This window comes from Leptodactylus fuscus, chromosome 1 (genome assembly GCF_031893055.1).
Source record: "Leptodactylus fuscus isolate aLepFus1 chromosome 1, aLepFus1.hap2, whole genome shotgun sequence".
In the NCBI taxonomy this organism is placed as follows: Eukaryota; Metazoa; Chordata; class Amphibia; order Anura; family Leptodactylidae; genus Leptodactylus; species Leptodactylus fuscus.
The window spans coordinates 85,716,320-85,738,969 of NC_134265.1; the positions used below are offsets into that span (position 1 = coordinate 85,716,320).

Here is a 22,650-nt window from a genome sequence, read left to right on the forward strand (position 1 = left end):
AATGTGTGTGCTTAGCACACACATTCAGCTCTACTTCATCAGGCTAATAGAATACATTGGCCAATCAGCGCTGGCCAATGCATTCTATTAGCTTGATGAAGCAGAGTGTGCACAAGGGTTCAAGCGCACCCTCGGCTCTGATGTAGCAGAGCCGAGGCTGCACAAGGGTTCAAGTGCACCCTCGGCTCTCCTACATCAGAGCCGAGGGTGCGCTTGAACCCTTGTGCAGCCTCGGCTCTGCTACATCAGAGCCGAGGGTGCGCTTGAACCCTTGTGCACACTCTGCTTCATCAAGCTAATAGAATGCATTGGCCAGCACTGATTGGCCAGAGTACGGAATTCGGCCAATCAGCGCTGGCCAATGCATTCTATTAGCCCGATGAAGTAGAGCTGAATGTGTGTGCTAAGCACACACATTCAGCACTGCTTCATCACGCCAATACAATGCATTAGCCAGTGCTGATTGGCCAGAGTACGGAATTCGGCCAATCAGCGCTGGCTCTGCTGGAGGAGGCGGAGTCTAAGATCGCTCCACACCAGTCTCCATTCAGGTCCGACCTTAGACTCCGCCTCCTCCAGCAGAGCCAGCGCTGATTGGCCGAATTCCGTACTCTGGCCAATCAGCACTGGCTAATGCATTGTATTGGCTTGATGAAGCAGTGCTGAATGTGTGTGCTTAGCACACACATTCAGCTCTACATCATCGGGCTAATAGAATGCATTGGCCAATCAGCGCTGGCCAATGCATTCTATTAGCGTGAACTGAGTTTGCACAGGGGTTCTAGTGCACCCTCGGCTCTGCTACATCAGATTGCTACATCTGATGTAGCAGTGCCGAGTGTGCATCAGATGTGTAGTTGAGCAAAACTGACTCAGCACTGCTAAGTCTGCATTCGCATAGGAATGCATTGGCCAGCCTTCGGCCAATCAGCGCTGGCTCTGCCGGAGGAGGCGGAGTCTAAGGTCGGACCTGAATGGAGACTGGTGTGGAGCTATCTTAGACTCCGCCTCCTCCAGCAGAGCCAGCGCTGATTGGCCGAATTCCGTACTCTGGCCAATCAGCACTGGCTAATGCATTGTATTGGCTTGATGAAGCAGTGCTGAATGTGTGTGCTTAGCACACACATTCAGCTCTACTTCATCGGGCTAATAGAATGCATTGGCCAGCGCTGATTGGCCGAATTCCGTACTCTGGCCAATCAGCACTGGCTAATGCATTGTATTGGCTTGATGAAGCAGTGCTGAATGTGTGTGCTTAGCACACACATTCAGCTCTACTTCATCGGGCTAATAGAATGCATTGGCCAATCAGCGCTGGCCAATGCATTCTATTAGCGTGAACTGAGTTTGCACAGGGGTTCTAGTGCACCCTCGGCTCTGCTACATCAGATTGCTACATCTGATGTAGCAGTGCCGAGTGTGCATCAGATGTGTAGTTGAGCAAAACTGACTCAGCACTGCTAAGTCTGCATTCGCATAGGAATGCATTGGCCAGCCTTCGGCCAATCAGCGCTGGCTCTGCCGGAGGAGGCGGAGTCTAAGGTCGGACCTGAATGGAGACTGGTGTGGAGCTATCTTAGACTCCGCCTCCTCCAGCAGAGCCAGCGCTGATTGGTCGAGTTCCGTACTCTGGCCAATCAGCACTGGCCAATGCATTTCTATGGGGAAAAGTTAGCTTGCGAAAATCGCAAACTGACAGGGATTTCCATGAAATAAAGTGACTTTTATGCCCCCAGACATGCTTCCCCTGCTGTCCCAGTGTCATTCCAGGGTGTTGGTATCATTTCCTGGGGTGTCATAGTGGACTTGGTGACCCTCCAGACACGAATTTGGGTTTCCCCCTTAACGAGTTTATGTTCCCCATAGACTATAATGGGGTTCGAAACCCATTCGAACACTCGAACAGTGAGCGGCTGTTCGAATCGAATTTCGAACCTCGAACATTTTAGTGTTCGCTCATCTCTAGTCTGCATACAAAAATAGTCAGATATTTTAAACCTGTGGGACTGCTACAACGTAAACTTCAAGAGTTACACCATAGGGACTAGAAGAGGATTTTAACTTGTGCACCAGGGATTTATCCATAAATCTGTAGATTCAGCTGCTGACTTGATGCAGTTTTACTCTAATGGCACTAAAATACAAATACCAGTGATTAACAATATCCTACTGTTTTGTGTATCCAGCTCCTATACAGAAATGTGTGTTTCCATGGTTACAGTTTACAAACTTCCTTCTTATTGCTGGAATTTTCTGGTTCCATACTGTACAGGTTGTGAGAAGTTGACAGGCAGAGTGCTGGAGTCCTGCTATATCAGCCCCAATTTTCTGACATATGTGTGGTCCAGGTGTGGGTCATAGGCTCATTACTGGTCCATATAAGGCTGAAGAGCCTGCACTACAGGGCAGATCCAGGGAGTGAAAGAAGGCATCTGGGTCTGTCCAGTGAGATTATATCATGCTGATTGGTTAGCAAGCCACACATATAGTTAGTTTATTATTACTGTTTAGGTAGTTGCTCAGATGAGCAGGATTTTGTTTCTTATTTTTTTGCCGGAAGCTAAGGGCTCGTTCACATCTGCGCACGACACTCCGTGCTGTAGGTTTCCATTTCCTGCACAAAACAGGGCAGGAGATGGAAACCTGCCGGCATCTTTCCAAACCCAGTCATTTGAATGGGTTTGAAAAGTGTCTGGCCGTGAGCACCTGTGAGCGTTTTATGCTCTCTGTGGCTAAACCAGACATGCAGTACTCTGTGTCCGGTATAAAAAAAAACGTTTTCACCGCGGAGAGCTCAAAACGCTCACCAGCACTCACACCCGGACTCGGCATGACCGGTAACGGAGACCAGACGCTGGTGTGAAGCCAGCGTAAGGCTGAATTTTATTTTGCTCATTTTGTGCTTGAAGTAAAGGTTTATTTATTTTTCTAAATAAACCTGTTTTCTGCATATTTTGTGTCCCTCATTTTGACTGGTTGGGTCCGCACCATTGCTGCTACCAAGCTTCCTTCCCATAAAGGTATATTTATGAAATGGTTGTAAGGAAAGCTGTTTTTGGATAAGGTTACTTTGATTTAACATTCTCTTTAATCATTATGCATAAGGGCAACCTTAGTGCCCCCCACACAGTATGATGCCCCATTAGTGACCCCACAGAGTAACAATTGAGTAAACAATTAACAGTGGTCAGAGGCATCTCCTGAGTCATGTTCCCTAAGCTCTGATACCTTACAATAGCAGCAGCAGGGATCAGCAATTGTCAGGAGTAACATTCATCACCTGACGTCTGTCAGACAGCTGACCATGGTCTGGGTTTGGGCTATGCAGTACAACTGAACTATATCAATGATTAACTTAATTAAGATTGATGTTACACTGCCTTCATAGAGCCATAACTTTTTTACTTTTCTGTTGAAATAGCGTTTAGAGGCTTGTTTTTGTAGGACTAATTTCATTTTTTTTTTTTTTTTTTTTTTTTTTTTTTTATTGGCACCAAAACCATTTTCCATACAGAAAAGAAACACAGAACTATTGGTGAGAACAGTTCATATCAGCATTTATGCACTACCACCAGGGTCTCCAGTCTCTGCACACAGAAGGTCTGATATATTGAAAAATCAGTTCTGGAAATGAGACAGATTCCAGCAGCATGAGGGCAAGCCAGACATTTAGACTACCATAAAGCACATTTCTAGAAGGCACTAGAAATTGTCATCTAAAAGGCCAAAGAGACAAACTTTTGGGTTAGGGTCTAATCATAAACCCACCATATCATAAGCAAAGCATCAAGCCAATAGGGTCCCAAACAATCATGGACAGTCCAAACTGCAATTCCATTTATGCAACAAGATTGGTGTCATATATGGTATATGAATAAAGAGCAACTGGGAATATCTCTGCGTCTAGCTGAGCAACGTTATTAGGGGGCGTTCACACTACCGTTACTAATGTCTGTTGTTCCATCATAGGAAGACAGCAATGGACATTAACCAGTCACAGAGAAGCGTCACAGACTGATTCTGCACAACTATCTTCTGTTACAAAAGCAAACAAACCCGTCATGTTGTTTACATTGGTGTCAATGGGAACAGACACAGAATCAGTCTATGACATTCTCTGTGAAAGTTTAATGCCTGTTGCTGTCATCCTATGACGGAAGACAGCAACGGACATTAGTAACAGTAGTGTGAACTCCCCCTTATAGTTAAGTCAAGGACATCACTCCACTGCTCATCTGTCAAAGGCCCGACATCGGCCTCTGACTTAGTCTTTACATATAATGGAAATTTGCGGCAATGACTCCTAAGTAGGTGCTGGGAAATGAAGGAGATAAGTCCCTTAGCAGCCCCTCCGACCCTGCAACGACATCCAGGACTCTAGACTATTGTAGAATAAGGGGCACCATTCAAGATAGTATTGTAAAAGCAAGGTGCAGTTGTAAATATTGGTAAAAGACACTTTAGGGAGATGGAACCATTCCCTCAAGTAATAAAAAACTGCAAATTTGGTCCCCTTCTAGATTTGAGGTCAGTGTACAAATTCACTTATGCTCCCAGGAACCAAGCTAGTTGCCTTTTTAATGCACTGATAAACTGTGACTGTGAACCCTTCCAGGATACTTGAACGCTAATTTGATCACTGGAAAAATACACTGCAATTCTGTAGTACTGCAGGGTATTACTCCAATGTTGTATTTCTATTGAGCCCTGCCAAAGGTAGGGTTTAATAGGTTCAGTACAATGACAGACCTGCTAACTTCACGAGGCCCCCAGCTGCCATGACATCTAAGGGGTAGTTCATACTGAGTTTTTTGGCAGTGGATTTTGACATGGAATCCACCTCAAAACCTGCTGCCAAAAACTGCTCCCATTGACTTCAATGGGAGCCACTCGCTTTTTTTTTTTTCACTAGCTAGTAACGAAAAAAAGAAGCAACATGCCCTATCTTGCCGTGGATTCGTGGCCAAGACATGCTCTAGTGTAGGCCCATTCATTCAGGCTTACACAGGCGTGGAATGCAACGACGAAATGCCGATACTGCATCAGCATTCTGTCCGAGCGAGCGTGCGCAATGTTCACACAGCAGAAAATGTTTCCACGACCTTTTCCTCCGTGTGAACATACCCTAATCCCTCTAACTGACTGCTCAGATGCTGCATTCACTATTGACCACAAGATTTGTGGAATTAAAGTTCCAGGATTAAAGTTAAGTTCTCTCACATGCTGGTGGGTGTGAGCTGTGTTACATAGCCAGCATCTGTGATATATGGATTTCTAAACCTGTGTGTATTTTCTTTTTCCCCTGCACATTTCCTTTGCAGACTCTGCACTTAAAAGATACCAGTCTTGACATAACTAAATTCCCCATAATATTACAATAAAAGAACATGTTTTCTTCTAATTCTGTGCTGTTCCTTTACTAAAAATGTATGAGTAAATGCCAGCTGGATCTTACCAGTTGTACATGATATGTTGGTTTATCCAGCATCCAAAAATTATCTGCAAGTACATCCACAGCAGGGCTAAATAATCACTGTTCACTTGTCTTTATTTTACTTGTTGCTCTTTGTATCACTTATTTGTATGCAATGAATCTGTGCACAAACTACATTTCCCATGATTCATCTTCCTGCTCTCATTCTCTATGTACCCCTCCCTTCTCCACTATCCCCTGCAATGAAATCACAGGTAATAAATCACTCCCATATTTGAGGTCATATGCTGCTTTGATGTTTCATTTGCACGCTCACTACCCCTTTACCCCCCACACAAGTTGGGCTCTCAGCACTGCCCAAATGGTCAGTCTACCCCTGGCTGTAAGCTAAAAGTTGTATGCAATAAGACCTTATTAACTGCATTTTAATTACTAACATTAGAATAAAAGAACCTCTAGCATCTGCCCTTGTAAACATCACCATATGTCCTCTGTAGAATCATTAATCTAAATGATCTCACAGTATATAGAGTTATAATTAGCTGAACTGAATGTAAAACGCTAATAAACTAACTTACAGACCTGCTGCACTATTTTATGACTTTTCACTGCACTCATAGCTGTCTTATATGAAGGACTGCTCATTTCAGCCACTGGAAAAAAGCAGAATAAGGCTAGGGCCCCACATTGCGGAAACGCAGCTTCTTCTCTTGCAGATTTTGTTGCGTTTTTTTTTGAGTCAAAGTCAAGAATGGCTTCAAAAACAATGGGGAATACAAAGGAAGTATTTATACTTCTACCTTTTGCTCAATTCACTCCTGGCTTTGGCACAAAAAACTGCAACAAAATCTGCAACAACAAAAAAAGCTGCGTATCTGCAATGTAAGATCTTAGCCTAAGGGTATGAACCTAGTCGCAAATTCAAGTGAGTACCTACACTAAGGAGCAGATTTCATCAGGTGGTCAAGGTAGGTGTGCTCAGCGACTATGGTCCTCATACAGACAATATATCAATTTGCTATAACTAATGCTACGTTTCAAAGAAAATATAGACACAAGTAGCCTGGCAATTCTCTAAGCTATGTAAAGAAGTATCCTCCCAAGTAAAACCGTAAGTGCTCTACTGGCAGAGCTTGCTACTTTTTTAGGGTCCATTCAGACAGAAGTTTTTTACGAGGATTTTGGCGCTGAATCTGTGTCAGAATCCACGTGGAAAAAAAGCCTCCCCATAGAGTTCTATGGGTTCTGCTAGCCCTTTTTTTCTGCTAGCGGAAAAAAGCTTCCTTCAGGCGGATTCTGCCTGCAAAAACAAACGCAGACAATGGGAGGCGGAAAATCCATGTGGAATTGGCATGTTTCCTAATTCCTGAAACTGATTTTTTCCTTTCACAAAGTGTGAATGGACTCTTAGAGCTGATGATAAGGGGGAACCCTAACTCAAGTTAGAGCCATGAACCTTGTGCAGGATTCTCCCATTTCAACTGACATCATAATGTTGACAAACAGAAGGGAATTCTCTGCACTGGTCCTCCTAAAAGAATTGGGAGTCAAGAAGAACATGCCCTCTACAGTCAAACATATTCAGTGTGCAGGCATGTACCAACTTCTCAGGGGGTCCTAATTCGGATTTCCTTATATAGAACTCCCTCAACACAGGATGTCCATGACATCAAAATAATTTGGTATGACTTAGTGTAACTGGCCAAGTGGCTAAAAAACCAAAAATCACACCTCAAATAATGAAGAGTAGAAATTAACACAGATGTTAATAAGTTTATCTAAGATTTTGATATTGATGACCTATCTTTAGGATAGATGAATATCAGATTGTTGAGTGTCTGAAACCCAGCATACCAGTAATCTGCTCATAGCAGGAGCTGTGGTGCTCAGAAATACACAGTAGGAAGTGCACAGATCATATGATGGCTCAGTGGTTAACACTGTTGCTTCTAGTCCTGGGGTCAAATCCAGGCAAGCACATCTGCATAGAGGAGTTTGTATGTTTCCCCCATATTTGTGTGGGTTTCCTCTGGGTACTCTGATTTCCTCCCACACCCAAAAGACTTGCTGATAAAGAATTTAGATTGTGTGTGTAATGAGTGATGATAAGATCTGTTAAGTGCTGTTGAATATGTTGGTGTTATAGAAGTAAAATGAATACAAATAAATAACTAAATCAATATCAAAATCACGTTAAAGTAGATCCTTATTCTTTTCATTTTCAACAGGTAAGCTACAGATGGAGCTGGGCTAAAGTGTTTCCAGTCTCTACTGAGAGAGACATAGAAATGGGGAAGGGCTCTTGCTGCAGCCAGTTCTCTTACAGCCAAATACATATATAGGAGAAGGAGGGGAGCAAATGTCCTGTTATATTTTCACACACATAATTTGGATCCAGACAGTCAATAATGTGTTTAACAAGTGATTTATTCAGTGTAAATCAATTCTGTATACATGAAATGCAATCCATGAGTGGTCTTGTAAATGGTTTCGGTCACACACAGACAACCCCCCCCCCCCCCCCCCCCAACAGACCAAATTGGCAGTAATTGTAGGAGTAGAACAGAATGGAAAATTGCAGTAATGGCTGCTTAAGCGGGAACATGCTTCGGCATCTACAACTACTGCCAATGTAGTCTGATGAAGGTCCGTGTGGGACTAAAGACGTTCGAACGACTACTCATGGATTGCATTTCTTGTATACAGAGTTGATTTACACTGAATAAATCACTTACTAAACACATTATTGAGCACCCGGATTCTACTTCTTACTATTTTCTACTTTTAATGTTCCTTTAAACACCTCAATATCTCATTGGGATTTTCCACTGCCTTGTTCTGTTGAGTAGTCATGTTCAGACCGCAGCGGCGATTTACCTTTTACAGAACTGGGAATTCCTGTAGAAGACAGACCAGGTGCTTCTCGGCAGGCTCTCTCAAGGCTATTATGTTGTTTTGCTAGCTGCTCAATGGTCTCTTCCAAATGAACTCTTTGTTCACGCTCATACTGCAAAGCACGATGCCATTTACGACTATGGGATTCTGCTAATTCCAAGAAATCGCGACATGCCTAAAAAAGGTAATAGAAAGATACAGTGAAAAACACTTGTTACAAAAAGTAATGGTTGTAGGTAGGTCAATGTAATTCAACTTTCTTCAAAAATGTTTCTTTTAATGTCATTTCTTAGATGATATAAAGTCTTGGCCAACCAGTCTTGGCTGTCATACAAAATTGCCCTCTGTAGGGGTAATAGTCACACATATGTGAGCACTAAAAATAACCAACAAGTGAATATAATATTAGTAATAAGTGACCCAATGATCATTTAGTTTGGGTCTGCAGATTTTTTTTTTTCATACTGGGAAATTTCTGAAAACAGAGGTCATTTCAAGATCACAGTTTTTATAACTAACTAGAGGGAGGACCCGGCTTCGCACGGGTATATTACATTTTATGTTTGTGTAGTGGCCTCATAAGAATTGTCCAGTTTTGCACTGGTGTATTTTATATGTGGTTTGTGTGTATGTCCATAAGCGTCATGTGATTATGTGTATCTCATTTTGGATATCAGTGAAAAACCTGTGATCAGTTGTTATGGATACCTGGAGTAAAGCTGTGTCTAATCCTTCCCCATGCATTACTGTGTTTAGACGCAAGTATCTAATCCTTGTTGGTGTGGTACTGTGTGCAGATGTGTGCATCTAATCCTCCCCCGTGTGGCATTGTGTGAAGAGGCACGTATCTAATCCTCCGGTAAATGAAACTGTGTGCAGACATGCATATCTAATCTTACGGCATGTGGTACTGTGTGCAGACGCGTGTATCTAATCCTCTGGCGTGTGGTACTGTGTGCAGACAGGTGTATCTAATCCCTGGCATGAGGTACTGTGTGCAGATGTGTGCATCTAATCCTCCCCCGTGTGGCATTGTGTGAAGAGGCACGTATCTAATCCTCCGGTAAATGAAACTGTGTGCAGACATGCATATCTAATCTTACGGCATGTGGTACTGTGTGCAGACGCGTGCATCTAATCCTCTGGCGTGTGGTACTGTGTGCAGACAGGTGTATCTAATCCCTGGCATGTGGTACTGTGTGCAGATGTATGTATCTAATCCTTCAAAGTTGTGTTCAGACGCATGTATCTAATCCTCCCCTGTGTAGTATTGTGTGAAGAGGCACGTATCTAATCCTTCGGCGTATGGAACTGTGTGTAGACGCGCGTATCTATTCCTACAGCATGTGGTACTGTGTGCAGACGCGTGTATCTAATCCTATGGCGTGTACAACTGTGTGCAGATGCGCGTATCTAATCCTCTGGAGTGTGGAACTGTATGTAGATGTGTGTATCTAATCCTACGGCATGTGGTACTCTGTGCAGACGTGTGTATCTAATCCTATGGCGTGTACAACTGTGTGAAGACACGTGTATCTAATCCTCCCCTGTGTGGTATTGTGTGAAGAGGCACGTATCTAATCCTATGGCGTGTGGAACTGTGTGTAGACGCGCATATGCAATCCCCCGGCATGTGGTACTGTGTGCAGACGCTCGTATCTAATCCTATGGCATGTGGTACTGTGTGTAGATGCGCGTATCTAATCCTCCCCCGTGTGATACTGTGTGCGGAAACGCGTATCTAATTCTCTGGCTTGTGGTACTGTGTGCAGAGGCATGTATCTAATCCTCCAAAGTGTGGTACTGTGTGCACACACGTATCTAATCCTCCCTTGTGTGGTATTGTGTGAAGAAGCGCGTATCTAATCCTTCGGCGTGTGGAACTATGTGTAAACGGGCGTATCTAATCCTATGGCATGTGGTACTGTGTGTAGACGCGTGTATCTAATCCTCCCCAGTGTGATACTGTGTGCTGAGACGCGTATGTAATTCTCTGGCTTGTGGTACTGTGTGTAGAGGCATGTATCTAATCCTCCAAACTGTGGTACTGTGTTCACACACGTATCTAATCTTCCCCTGTGTGGTATTGTGTGAAGAGGCGCGTATCTAATCCTTCGGCGTGTGGAACTATGTGTAGACGCGCATATCTAATCCTACTGCATGTGGTACCGTGTGCAGACGCGTGTATCTAATCCTATGGCGTGTACAACTGTGTGCAGACGCGCGTATCTAATCCTCTGGAGTATGGAACTGTATGTAGACGTGTGTATCTAATCCTATGGCATGTGGTACTCTGTGCAGACGTGTGTATCTAATCCCATGGCGTGTACAAATGTGTGCAGATGCGCGTATCTAATCCTCTGGAGTGTGGAACTGTGTGTAGATGCGCGTATCTAATCCTATGGCAAGTGGTACTGTGTGCAGACACGCGTGTATCTAATCCTACGGCATGTGGTACTGTGTGTAGACGCGCGTATCTAATCCTACGGCATGTGTTACTGTGTGCAGACGCGTGTATCTAATCCTATGGCGTGTACAACTGTGTGAAGACACGTGTATCTAATCCTCCCCTGTGTGGTATTGTGTGAATAGGCGCGTATCTAATCCTACGGCGTGTGGAACTGTGTGTAGACGCGCATATCCAATCCCCCAGCATGTGGTACTGTGTGCAGACACGCGTATCTAATCCTATGGCATGTGTTACTGTGTGTAGACACGCGTATCTAATCCTCCCCCGTGTGATACTGTGTGCTGAGACGCGTATCTAATTCTCTGGCTTGTGGTACTGTGTGCAGAGGCATGCATATAATCCTCCAAAGTGTGGTACTTTGTTCACACACACGTATCTAATCCTCCCCTGTGTGGTATTGTGTGAAGAGGCACGTATCTAATCCTATGGCATGTGGAACTGTGTGTAGACGCGCGTATCCAATCCCCCGGCATGTGGTACTGTGTGCAGACGCACGTATCTAATCCTATGGCATGTGGTACTGTGTGTAGACGCACGTATCTAATCCTCCCCCGTGTGGTACTGTGTGCAGACGTGTTTATCTAATCCTCCCCCGTGTGATACTGTGTGCGGAGTCGCGTATCTAATTCTCTGGCTTGTGGTACTGTGTGCAGAGGCATGTATCTAATCCTCCAAAGTGTGGTACTGTGTGCACACACATGTATCTAATCCTCCCTTGTGTGATACTGTGTGTAGACACGCGTATCTAATCCTACGGCATGTGTTACTGTGTGTAGACACGTGTATCTAATCCTATGTCGTGTACAACTGTGTGCAGATGCGCGTATCTATTCCTCTGGAGTGTGGAACTATGTGTAGATGTGTGTATCTAATCCTACGGCATGTGGAACCGTGTGCAGATGCATGTATCAAATCCTTCAGTGTGTGGAACTGTGTGCAGAAATGCGTATTTAATCCTCTGGTTTGTGGGACTGTGTGCAGACGTGTGTATCTAATCCTCTAACATGTGGTACTGTGTGCTGATCTGTGTATCTAATCCTGTGATGCGTGTATCTCAGTTTGGATATCAGTGTTGTATTGTGCATGTGGAGTGACCATGTGTATTGCAGTTGGAATATGAGTGAAAGTCTTGCAGGTTTGTATTGGCTAAGGGGGGGCACTGTGTTTGGAATGCTGTATCTCAGCAACGGTACGTCCGAGCGAGTTGGAGTCTCGTCTTAAACCTTCCCGGATATCTGAAGTATCTCTGTACCAAATTTGGTGAAGATCGGTCCAGTCGTTTGGTTCGCATTAGAGAACAGACAGACAGACGGACGGACAGACAGACAGACAGACAGACAGACAGACAGACAGACAGACAGACAGACAGACAGACAGACAGACAGACAGACAGACAGACAAGAATTCATTTTTATAAGATAGAGAGATGTGGGGAAAAGCTGTAATAGCATCTAAAAGCCTTTATGACCACCAACACACCTTTAGCCATCAGTCTAGTCCAAGGCATGTACAGGTGTAATGTGCTTACAAAAATGACAACCAACGGTGTAGGAAGACAGAGGGCCCCTCTATAAGCCAATATGAAACACCTCTGTGCCTAGTGATCACATGTTGTTGATGTGATCGCAGCTAATAAAAAGAATAGACCAGTGGGGAGGACTCTGGACTATCAGTGCTGGAATGGCGGGGATTCAACAGATAAGTAATAATTAATTTGCTACGTTACACCTTTAACAGCCCTTGACCAAGATTTATATGATCTCAGATAAGCCCTTTATGGTCCAAACCAAGCATGTCACTAAGACTTGGACTAAATTCTTAGAACTAGTGATATGTCAAGATATTCTAGTATACTAGTTGACTTCCGCTGGCCGGTGTAGCTGCAGTTAACCTTTCAGTCTAGAATATAATAAATCCATGCCTTAGGCATCCAGGGTAATAACTGATCCAAAACTAGCAAACAGGAAAGGGAATGAAACCCTTTAGGTAGAAACAGAAACAGGACCAATAACAAAGGCCAAGCATTTGCTATAGTGTGTTGTTTATCTCATACAAGCGATATGTGACCAACACTTTTTGGAATGTATCTAGAGAGATTGATAATAAAATCCTTCCATGTGATTAAACACACAGTGGCCCTTTATAATACACAGTGTATATGCACAATTTCAAAAGGTATCCACAGAAATCCACAATCAACAGACCAGAGAATACGGTATATCCTCAATACAGTATAACCTGGACGCAGGTAGAGCTGTGCTGAACCACAGTTCTTCTGTGAATATCTCATCGACAAAATCTTCTTCGTGAACTTGAATCTCATATAATCCCCAGATTATAATCCCCAGATTATTCTTCCAGATTACTGCATAGGATTTTCTTTCACAGGCAGCATCAGAGTAATATCACATCTCAATTATGTGGCTCCAAAAAGAAATATTCTTAAACCGTTATGCCACATATTATCACGTATAAATATTTTACAATATGGATTTTATATTAATAGAACATATCAGAATTGTAGCTATAATACACATAATACACAATAGAGTACAAATAAAATCCACAATAATAAAAAAAAACTAATTACAACAAATTAAATTACATTAACAATTTTATATTCATAATTCAAATTTTCTAAAGTTCCTTCTCCACAATTTATCGTATTCATTATAGGGCTTTCTCTGAGTTTGAACCAAAATGGGGCAAAGAGGATGGTAGAAAATAACAGAAGAAGCATTATTTACCTGCTGAATCCCTCACAGCTTCAGCTTTTCTGCTGGAGTCTTCCCCGCCAGTGTTTGTTGACCTGGCAGCATCTGTGCGGTCACATAGACAACCAACAGAGGTCGGTGAAAGCAGGGACGGGCTGCAGCCAGCGGTGTAACATGAAGCTTCTGGACCCTGCAAAATGTCTCGGAAGAGACTCTTTCTGGGCCCCATATGGCTCCTGCGACCAGCTGCGGCTGCACCCTCTGAGGTTATGTCCCTGGCTGCTATCACATGTTCATCAAACACCATCAGCAGAAACCAGAATTCTGGCAGATTCAACAGGTAAGTCATATTTGCGCTATCCCCTGCCCAATTTAGTTTAATTTTGGACAACCCCCCTAAAGTTTCTACACTTCTTAGCTAGGTTACAAAATGAAAGGAATAATAGGTTTTGTCTGGATTTGGGTCTCGATTAGAGATACTACTAGAGAGTTGCTATTTTTACCCATTAGTTGACTCTGACCAAATAATGGCCTCCAAAGTGCCAGAGAAGAGGACTCTATTTAGAGAAGACTCTGGAGTTCATCACTTCCTCGTATGGGTATGCAGTTTATGCTTCGCCCCTGCCTACTCCAGGATCAATGAATCTCTCCACTACTGGTATTGTAGATCTATCAGACTTTTGGATCTCCTACTTGTTTAGCATCTTGTGTGCCTAGTCTCAAATATTGCATTAAAACTCATCCCTTTAGACAAGCATATCATTTTTCACAGCCATCACATGGATTAATGGGAGCCTACATGTCCCCCATCCTAAATGCAGCAAGTACCACTCATTTTACAAATTTTAGCTCGGCCTAGAATCCAGGCATGTAGTTTCTATGTTAGAGAACCGATGACCCACACACAACACAGAAATGGAAAAGTACTAATGGTGCACGGAGTAACTATCTCTGGGTCATCCATAGATCAGGAAAATGGTGTCACTTGACCCCTGCTTAACACTCTAAAAAAGAATATATAAGCTAGAGAGGTGGCAGCCTATACATGGCACTTGGCTCTCTCCATTGCAGTTTCCAGGTGTTGTGGAAGGTGAGGCTGTTACCCCAACATCTATAATCCACAATGGGGAGACCATGTGCAGACATGGTTGCCTACTCTCCCAATAGGTGGGAGTCCAGGAACTATAACCTGAACCTACAGACATTTATGGTATAGAGTTAAAATATAAGCTTTTAATACAGGATAAACGTCTCAGATGGTAATAATGCTTAACATTGTATTATGGCCCATGGGGAAGGTTCAGTTCACTTTCTGAGTTCATGGTCCTGGGATTTGTAGTAACCTCCAAATATTTCAGGGCATTATTGTGGGGTTTCTAAAGTCTTTTTAAGGGTCAAGACATGTGCATATTGTAGGTTTTTAATTGCTTTTAATATTTTTGTATGTAAATGTCCTTTACGCAAATCGCTTAATACATTCTGACAGTTTTGGAGATGTGCAATCCAGTATACAGATGTGTCTTTCTGCAATAATTTCTCTACAGCTTCTTAAAGAAACACTTCTACAATTTTTGACCTACCTACATTTCTAAACTTATGTGAATAGTATAATTGATGTAAAAACCTACAGAATCTTTTGGAGCGGAGCTTGTATATCAAAATTTGAGTATTCTTGAGCCATGTGACCTCCTTTCTGTCTTGCCAGAAGTGGGAATCTCAATGTATTTTTGTGAGAGTCAGATCAGGGCTCTCATAAGAATGCCCTGAGAGTCCGTATTCTGTATTCGGCAAGCCAGAGAGGAAGTTACCCAAGGCAACAATGCTCTGTGGGGAACCAATATCTCCAAAATAAAGTGCCTTGTAAAGTTTCTTTTTACCATAAATTATACTACTCACACACGTTTAGGAATAGGTGCAGGAAATTGTGGAAGTGCTTCTTTAACAACTCCCTATTCTCTAAAGCATACATCAAAATTCAGTACATATCAGTGCTGAGGCTTCAGGAAGTATATGACACTGGAACTGTGTGCTAACACTATACCACTATTGTTTCTACCCCTAAAATAACATTACATTGTATTTATGGGAACACAAACAATGACTGCACACCAGATGTTCATATCATAGGAGATGTAATTGAAGATACGTGAAGGTGTGTATGTATGATCATGAGTAGATAGCTGTCAAATCACTGATAAGGACCGCCCACTGGACTCCTAAATCCAGAATGAGCAGAGATTTCAATTATTAAATGGCAAAATTACACAAACTTTATATAAATCTGCTCAGCTCCTCCTGCTCTATAACATGCTGCCTCATACTAGACTAGATTTTCATAGTGACAGGTTCCCATAGATAATTTATAGAGGTCTGTTTCCAAAATCAGATTTTCTTTAACCCCTTTTCAACATATGTCATATACACTCACTGGCCACTTTATTAGGTACACCATGCTAGTAACGGGTTGGACCCCCTTTTGCCTTCAGAACTGCCTCAATTCTTCGTGGCATAGATTCAACAAGGTGCTGGAAGCATTCCTCAGAGATTTTGGTCCATATTGACATGATGGCATCACACAGTTGCCGCAGATTTGTCGGCTGCACATCCATGATGCGAATCTCCCGTTCCACCACATCCCAAAGATGCTCTATTGGATTGAGATCTGGTGACTGTGGAGGCCATTGGAGTACAGTGAACTCATTGTCATGTTCAAGAAACCAGTCTGAGATGATTCCAGCTTTATGACATGGCGCATTATCCTGCTGAAAGTAGCCATCAGATGTTGGGTACATTGTGGTCATAAAGGGATGGACATGGTCAGCAACGATACTCAGGTAGGCTTTGGCGTTGCAACGATGCTCAATTGGTACCAAGGGGCCCAAAGAGTGCCAAGAAAATATTCCCCACACCATGACACCACCACCACCAGCCTGAACCGTTGATACAAGGCAGGATGGATCCATGCTTTCATGTTGTTGATGCCAAATTCTGACCCTACCATCCGAATGTCGCAGCAGAAATCGAGACTCATCAGACCAGGCAACGTTTTTCCAATCTTCAATTGTCCAATTTCAATGAGCTTGTGCAAATTGTAGCCTCAGTTTCCTGTTCTTAGCTGAAAGGAGTGGCACCCGGTGTGGTCTTCTGCTGCTGTAGCCCATCTGCCTCAAAGTTCGACGTACTGTGCGTTCAGAGATGCTCTTCTGGCTACCTTGGTTGTAACGGGTGGCTATTTGAGTCACTGTTGCCTTTCTATCAGCTCGAACCAGTCTGGCCATTCTCCTCTGACCTCTGACATCAACAACGCATTTCCGCCCACAGAACTGCCGCTCACTGGATGTTTTTTCTTTTTCGGACCATTCTCTGTAAACCCTAGAGATGGTTGTGCGTGAAAATCCCAGTAGATCAGCAGTTTCTGAAATACTCAGACCAGCCCTTCTGGCACCAACAACCATGCCACGTTCAAAGGAACTCAAATCACCTTTCTTCCCCATACTGATGCTCGGTTTGAACTGCAGGAGATTGTCTTGACCATGTCTACATGCCTAAATGCACTGAGTTGCCGCCATGTGATTGGCTGATTAGAAATTAAGTGTTAACGAGCAGTTGGACAGGTGTACCTAATAAAGTGGCCGGTGAGTGTATGTACATCATGTAGATCATGATGTAATGTAGGTAATATAGATTACCACTCTCCATATAGTGGGGATAACGTCTTTCCTTAGAGAGAGACCACCTTCTCAGGTGTGTGGAGACTTATACAGCCATAGTTGCTCCACTGCAAAGGAACATGGGAAGAATATGCAAATCTGTCTCCCAGGATGTAAACAGGGAGACAGTGCCTCTGTTATGCTGCCCTCTATAGCAAGCACCCTGAACAACATGCCCGACTTCCCTGAAGCATTTGCTGCATGATGCTGCTTCTCGGCCTTTTGGCTAAGATCAAGTGTAGTATCTGTTCTTATCAGAAGCAGAAAGTAGGTGAAACCGCCCTAGGTCCATGGTGGTATGGGCGGGAGTAGACCGAAATCTGTGGAGATGGGAACGTGAGAACCACTTTGGGCATGTTGCTGGGGGATGCAGCTAGTAATCGGTTCCGCCAGTGGTTTTGGCACCGGCCACTGCAGGGGACTGATGTAGACTGCGGACGCTGGAAACACGACCACTTGGCACCTCAGTGCCATGGGTCTTGCCTGGAGGGTCGGGAGGCGCTCGAAGGCCTCTTGTGTTGTGCCTCGGGGGCTGAGTGGACCCCGAGGTGCCTTAATTCACTGGGCGTGGGAAACCCACTGAATGAGGCACATTGCGTGGCACAAGCAAACACCTTTTTTGAGCACCCACTCCCTATGCCTGGTTTACTAGTACGGGGAAATTTTTTATAGATCCGGCGGTGAACCGGGCCTTGATTGGCACTTCACCTATTGTTTACATGTTTTTCACTTCTTTTGTTTCGCTCTGTCCACTTTTTTGTGTTCGACGAAGGGCTGCTGTACCCTTTTGGGACGCCCCCGACGGTCGTCTGGAGGCGAAGTCTGTAATGGGCTTCCCTCCTGTCTCTTGTTAATCCCCCCTGGGCAGACTGGGGGGGACGCAGGTCCGTTGGTCTGGGTCCGGGAGTATCTGGGAGTAACCTTGGTGGTGGCAGCCCTAGGTGAAACCGGACTAATGTCAGCTCTTAGTACCCTGGGTGGTGGCAGCCCCAAGGGGAAAAGGGCAGTTGAGGGCTTTCGGCTTCGGCTGTTAGCCCACTGATACTCGACGCCGCTCAGCTCCTTTTGGGGGAGAGTTAGTCGGGAACACCCCCCCCCCCTCTCTCCTTTTGGGGAGGGGAAGGGTAAGTTTTTGACTGACAGCATCCTGGGCACGTTTTTTTTTTTAGTGGCACCCCACTTTTTTCGTGCACAGTGGTGTTTACGTTGGCACTGTTTGAGGCCTTCGATAAAAAAAAACAAAAAAAACAGAAGCAATAAAGTACTCGACACGTCTGTTGGTGCGCTCTGTCATCCTGTCACCAGGCTCTCCATATTACATACGCTAAGGATCTCCTTCAGCCAGGATAGGAGACTAGGGGGGTGTCGGAGACTTCCAGAGTTTGGGGATGACGGACCTAGCCCCGACCAACATGAAACCCAGGAGTCTATGGTTGGGTTTCCAGAATTTATGTGAGAATATGGAGAGAAGTAAAGGGGCAGTATTGTCCGCCCAGTCTATTCCCGTGACCTGCAGGATAACTCGGCGAACCCCAGACCAGAAGCGTTGCAGGAGAGTACACCCCCACCAGATGTGCGCCATCATGCCCCACTCAGAGTGACACCTCCAACATTTGTCAGATGCATACCTCCCAACGTTTGAAGAACTGCAAGAGGGACAAAATGTGCGGCGCGCGTAGCCCCGCCCACTTTTGTGTTGACTCCGCCCACTCGTTAATTTTTCATGTGCCCGCACACAGTATAATCCTCCTACAGTCACCCGTAAATTATATGACCCCCCTCTATCTCTCCCCCAGTTTCATATACACCCTTCATCTGCCCCAGTTTCATGTCCCCCTTCCATCTCTGCCCCCAGATTCATGTCCCTCCATCTCTGCCCCCAGATTCATGTCCCCCCAGATTCATGTCCCCCCTCCATCTCTGCCCCAGATTCATGTCCCCCCTCCATCTCTGCCCCCAGATTCATGTCCCCCCTCCATCTCTGCCCCCAGATTCATGTCCCCCCTCCATCTCTGCCCCCAGATTCATGTCCCCCCTCCATCTCTGCCCCCAGATTCATGTCCCCCCTCCATCTCTGCCCCCAGATTCATGTCCCCCCTCCATCTCTGCCCCCAGATTCATGTCCCCCCTCCATCTCTGCCCCCAGATTCATGTCCCCCCTCCATCTCTGCCCCCAGATTCATGTCCCCCCTCCATCTCTGCCCCCAGATTCATGTCCCCCCTCCATCTCTGCCCCCAGATTCATGTCCCCCCTCCATCTCTGCCCCCAGATTCATGTCCCCCATCTCTGCCTCATGTCCCCCATCTCTGCCCCCAGTTTCATGTCCCCTCCATCTTTGCCCCCAGATTCATGTCCCCCCAGATTCATGTCCCCCCTCCATCTCTGCCCCCAGATTCATGTCCCCCCTCCATCTCTGCCCCCAGATTCATGTCCCTCATCTCTGCCCCCAGATTCATGTCCCTCCATCTCTGCCCCCAGATTCATGTCTCCACATCTCTGCCCCCAGATTCATGTCCCCACATCTCTGCCCCCAGTGTCATGCCGTCCTCTCCATCTCTGCCCCGTGTCATGCCGTCCCCTCCTTCATCTGCCCCCAGTGTCATGCCGTCCCCTCCTTCATCTGCCCCCAGTGTCATGCCGTCCCCTCCTTCATTTGCCCCCAGTGTCATGCCGTCCTCGCCTTCATCTGCCCCCAGATTCACGTTCCACCTCCACATTAAACTTACCTTCTCCTCCGCTCCCTCGCTGCTCTCTGCGCGCCTCTCTCGTTGACACATGCGGCTGAAGCGAGGAGCTGACCTGTGTCAGCTCCTTCGTTCAGCTGCATGTGTCAGCGAGAGAGGCGCGCAGCGGCAAAGAGAGGAGCTGACCTGTGTCAGCTCCTTGCTTCAGCCACATATGTGTTCAACTCAGATCTGCATCCTCTGGACGCAGATCTGAGTTGAAATCGGGACATACCTCCCTCCAACCTGGACTGCGGGACATGTCACCCAAATCGTGAATGTCCCGCGGAATTCGGGACGGTTGGGAGGTATGCAGATGTGGAAGAGTAAATTTCGTGGAGGACAGCAGGAACTCTGTACCACCTAGAAAGTAACTTGTAATTAGTCTCCTGCGTAATTAGTCTCCTGTCTTCTTTGACCGACCATGGGTTACCTTTAACAAAAACTCCAGAACTGAAAACTATTTTCTTGCCTATTAAATTTTATTTAATTAAAATCAATGTTCTCCATAAATATCATCAGGAGAACATTGCCCCTCACATTTCTGACAAGTGTGATACATAATAAATACGAGCACTAGAATAGAAAGCAATATAGCAGTATCACACATTCCAGTGCTATTATAAATAGCTTCCCCCCATGGATAGAGCTGATAAAGCGATCACTTGGCATACGCGGCAGAGAGAAATCAGAATCTATATTTGAACACAGAAATAGAACAACTTCCTCCCAGCGATATAGACATTAATAAGTGATGCCATTTGTAAACATGAGCTCCATGTGGGACTAGATTTCCTTGCCGCAAAACATTTCTATCTGGATGAACAAAACAAGTATGACAAAGCCTTAATGCTGTATAATGGAGCTCCGGCTTCAGAATCCAGCAAGACATAACCAAGAGCAGATCACCCATCAGCCAAAGATGGACGTAGGTAATACTCAAGCAAGAGCCATGTACTGAAAACATCATAGGAGGAGATTCATCACAAGCGGGATTTCTCAAGTCTGTTTTGTAGGAATCTATGTTGCACCAAATTTATCACATGCCATATATAGTTTGATATATTTGGTGCATTTTCTAATTCAAGTACATTGGTCCTTCGGAGGCAAATCTGTTGCACAGACAGTTAGACAGGTAACCACGTCCACTTTTCCATCCACTTCATTCCAAAATGTTCCTGCAAATAAGTCCAAAAAGTCCCAAAACCCTGTCATTCTGGAGTGCAGGATTTGATAAATTATCCTCCATAATGTGCACCACAACCGCCAATATTACCATTGCAATCACATAATATGGACCAATGTATCAGCATTAGGATGTTACTGTATTGTCTCTGTGTAGGTGACCGAGATGAGGAATGGCAGGGAAAGTTTGGAGAACACCTATCACCTCTCCTGATACTTGTATTCCCCATGAAATAACAATTCTGAAATATCTTTTTTTTTTTTTTTTTTTGTAGAATTCTCTTTTGTACCTCCAGTCTGTTATCCCTACTGGTGATATAATAATAAATTGTCAATTATTCCCCTTGTCAATAGGGTGTGTCCCTCTGTAGAGAGTCTGATACTGTCAGTCCTGATAGGACAATGAGTGTGTAGGGACAAGAGGAATATCAGTGTCCAGTTTTTCATTTATTCATCTATTCCAAAGAGCACATCCTATTATGTGTTCCTCTAGGGGTGTGTTCACAAATATAATTTGGGTCCAGGCAGTTCCAATTTTTATCCTAAGCCATACACAGCTGATGGAAAGATCATGCATTTTGTATGTAATAATTGTCTATCTATTTTAGGGAGACATTCAGCTTTACAACTGATGCCGGACGCAAAACTTACCCTGTAAGAAATTATGGGAATAATTTTATTATTAGTACAGCAGTGGGAAATCGAGAGGGAGGGTCGAACGTGTGTAAATAGGTCCTTAAAGCGATGCTCCAGATTTGCTATTTTATGAGGAATGCAAGAGATTAATAGAACAGATATATCATGAGAGCGGACAGGGCTCTTTAAAGGAGAAAGACTTCTTAGAAACTCTTTGCTGGTTGCACTTGACTATGCGCTAGCCGCCAGCCATGATTGTACAAGGTGATAAAGATCAGACATGTTCCATGGTTAGGTAGCCACAATTATAGGTATACTGGCCTAGAGTGACAAAATATCTTCACCAGTAAACTGGAAAGATGGGCTGGCTGGGCAGCATACTGGCACTTCATAAGAGAAGGAACTCTTTTAGGGTAAGTTCAGACGGGGCTTTTTGGACCGGAACCTGAAGCAGCGGCTGCCTCAGGTTCCGATCCAAAAGACGGGTAGCCGCAACTGAAAGCTGGTGCACTGCATCGGCATCCAGCCAAGCACTCCGCTCCAGATTAGACCCAATGAATGGGCCTAGTCTGGAGGAGGGGCTGTCTTTAGGCCGAATCGCAAGGCGAAACGGCCTGAATAATGAGCACCCCACTTCTTTTTCCAGGAGCCGGAACAAGCCGGCTCCTGGATAAAACTGAGCGGCTCCCATTGATTTCAATGAGAGCCGTCTTTTTGGTCAGGATTTTGAGGCAGATACAGCCTCAAAATCCTTACCAAGAAAACTCATCAAGACTGTTGGGCCATGAAAGTAGGTAGAAACATAGCTTGAAGCTCTGGATAAGAGAAGCACCAGGGTATCACCACAGAATAGAAGTAATAGGTAGTCTAAGAATTATTCAT

General features: G+C 44.6%; 1 protein-coding gene and 1 pseudogene across 4 annotated transcripts in view; one reads left to right on the forward strand and one right to left on the reverse strand.

Annotated features, from left to right (window-relative positions):
* The window catches only part of OSBP2 (oxysterol binding protein 2), a 219,053-nt gene that overhangs the window by 46,402 nt on the left and 150,001 nt on the right, over positions 1 to 22,650 (reverse strand). For all 4 annotated transcript variants that reach the window (XM_075272643.1, XM_075272652.1, XM_075272669.1 and 1 more), the window contains one exon: positions 8,312 to 8,504. In XM_075272643.1, coding sequence (XP_075128744.1) covers positions 8,312 to 8,504 — 193 coding nt within the window. The remainder of the gene's footprint in view (positions 1 to 8,311; positions 8,505 to 22,650) is intronic.
* Positions 17,430 to 17,572, forward strand: LOC142190762 (U2 spliceosomal RNA; annotated as a pseudogene).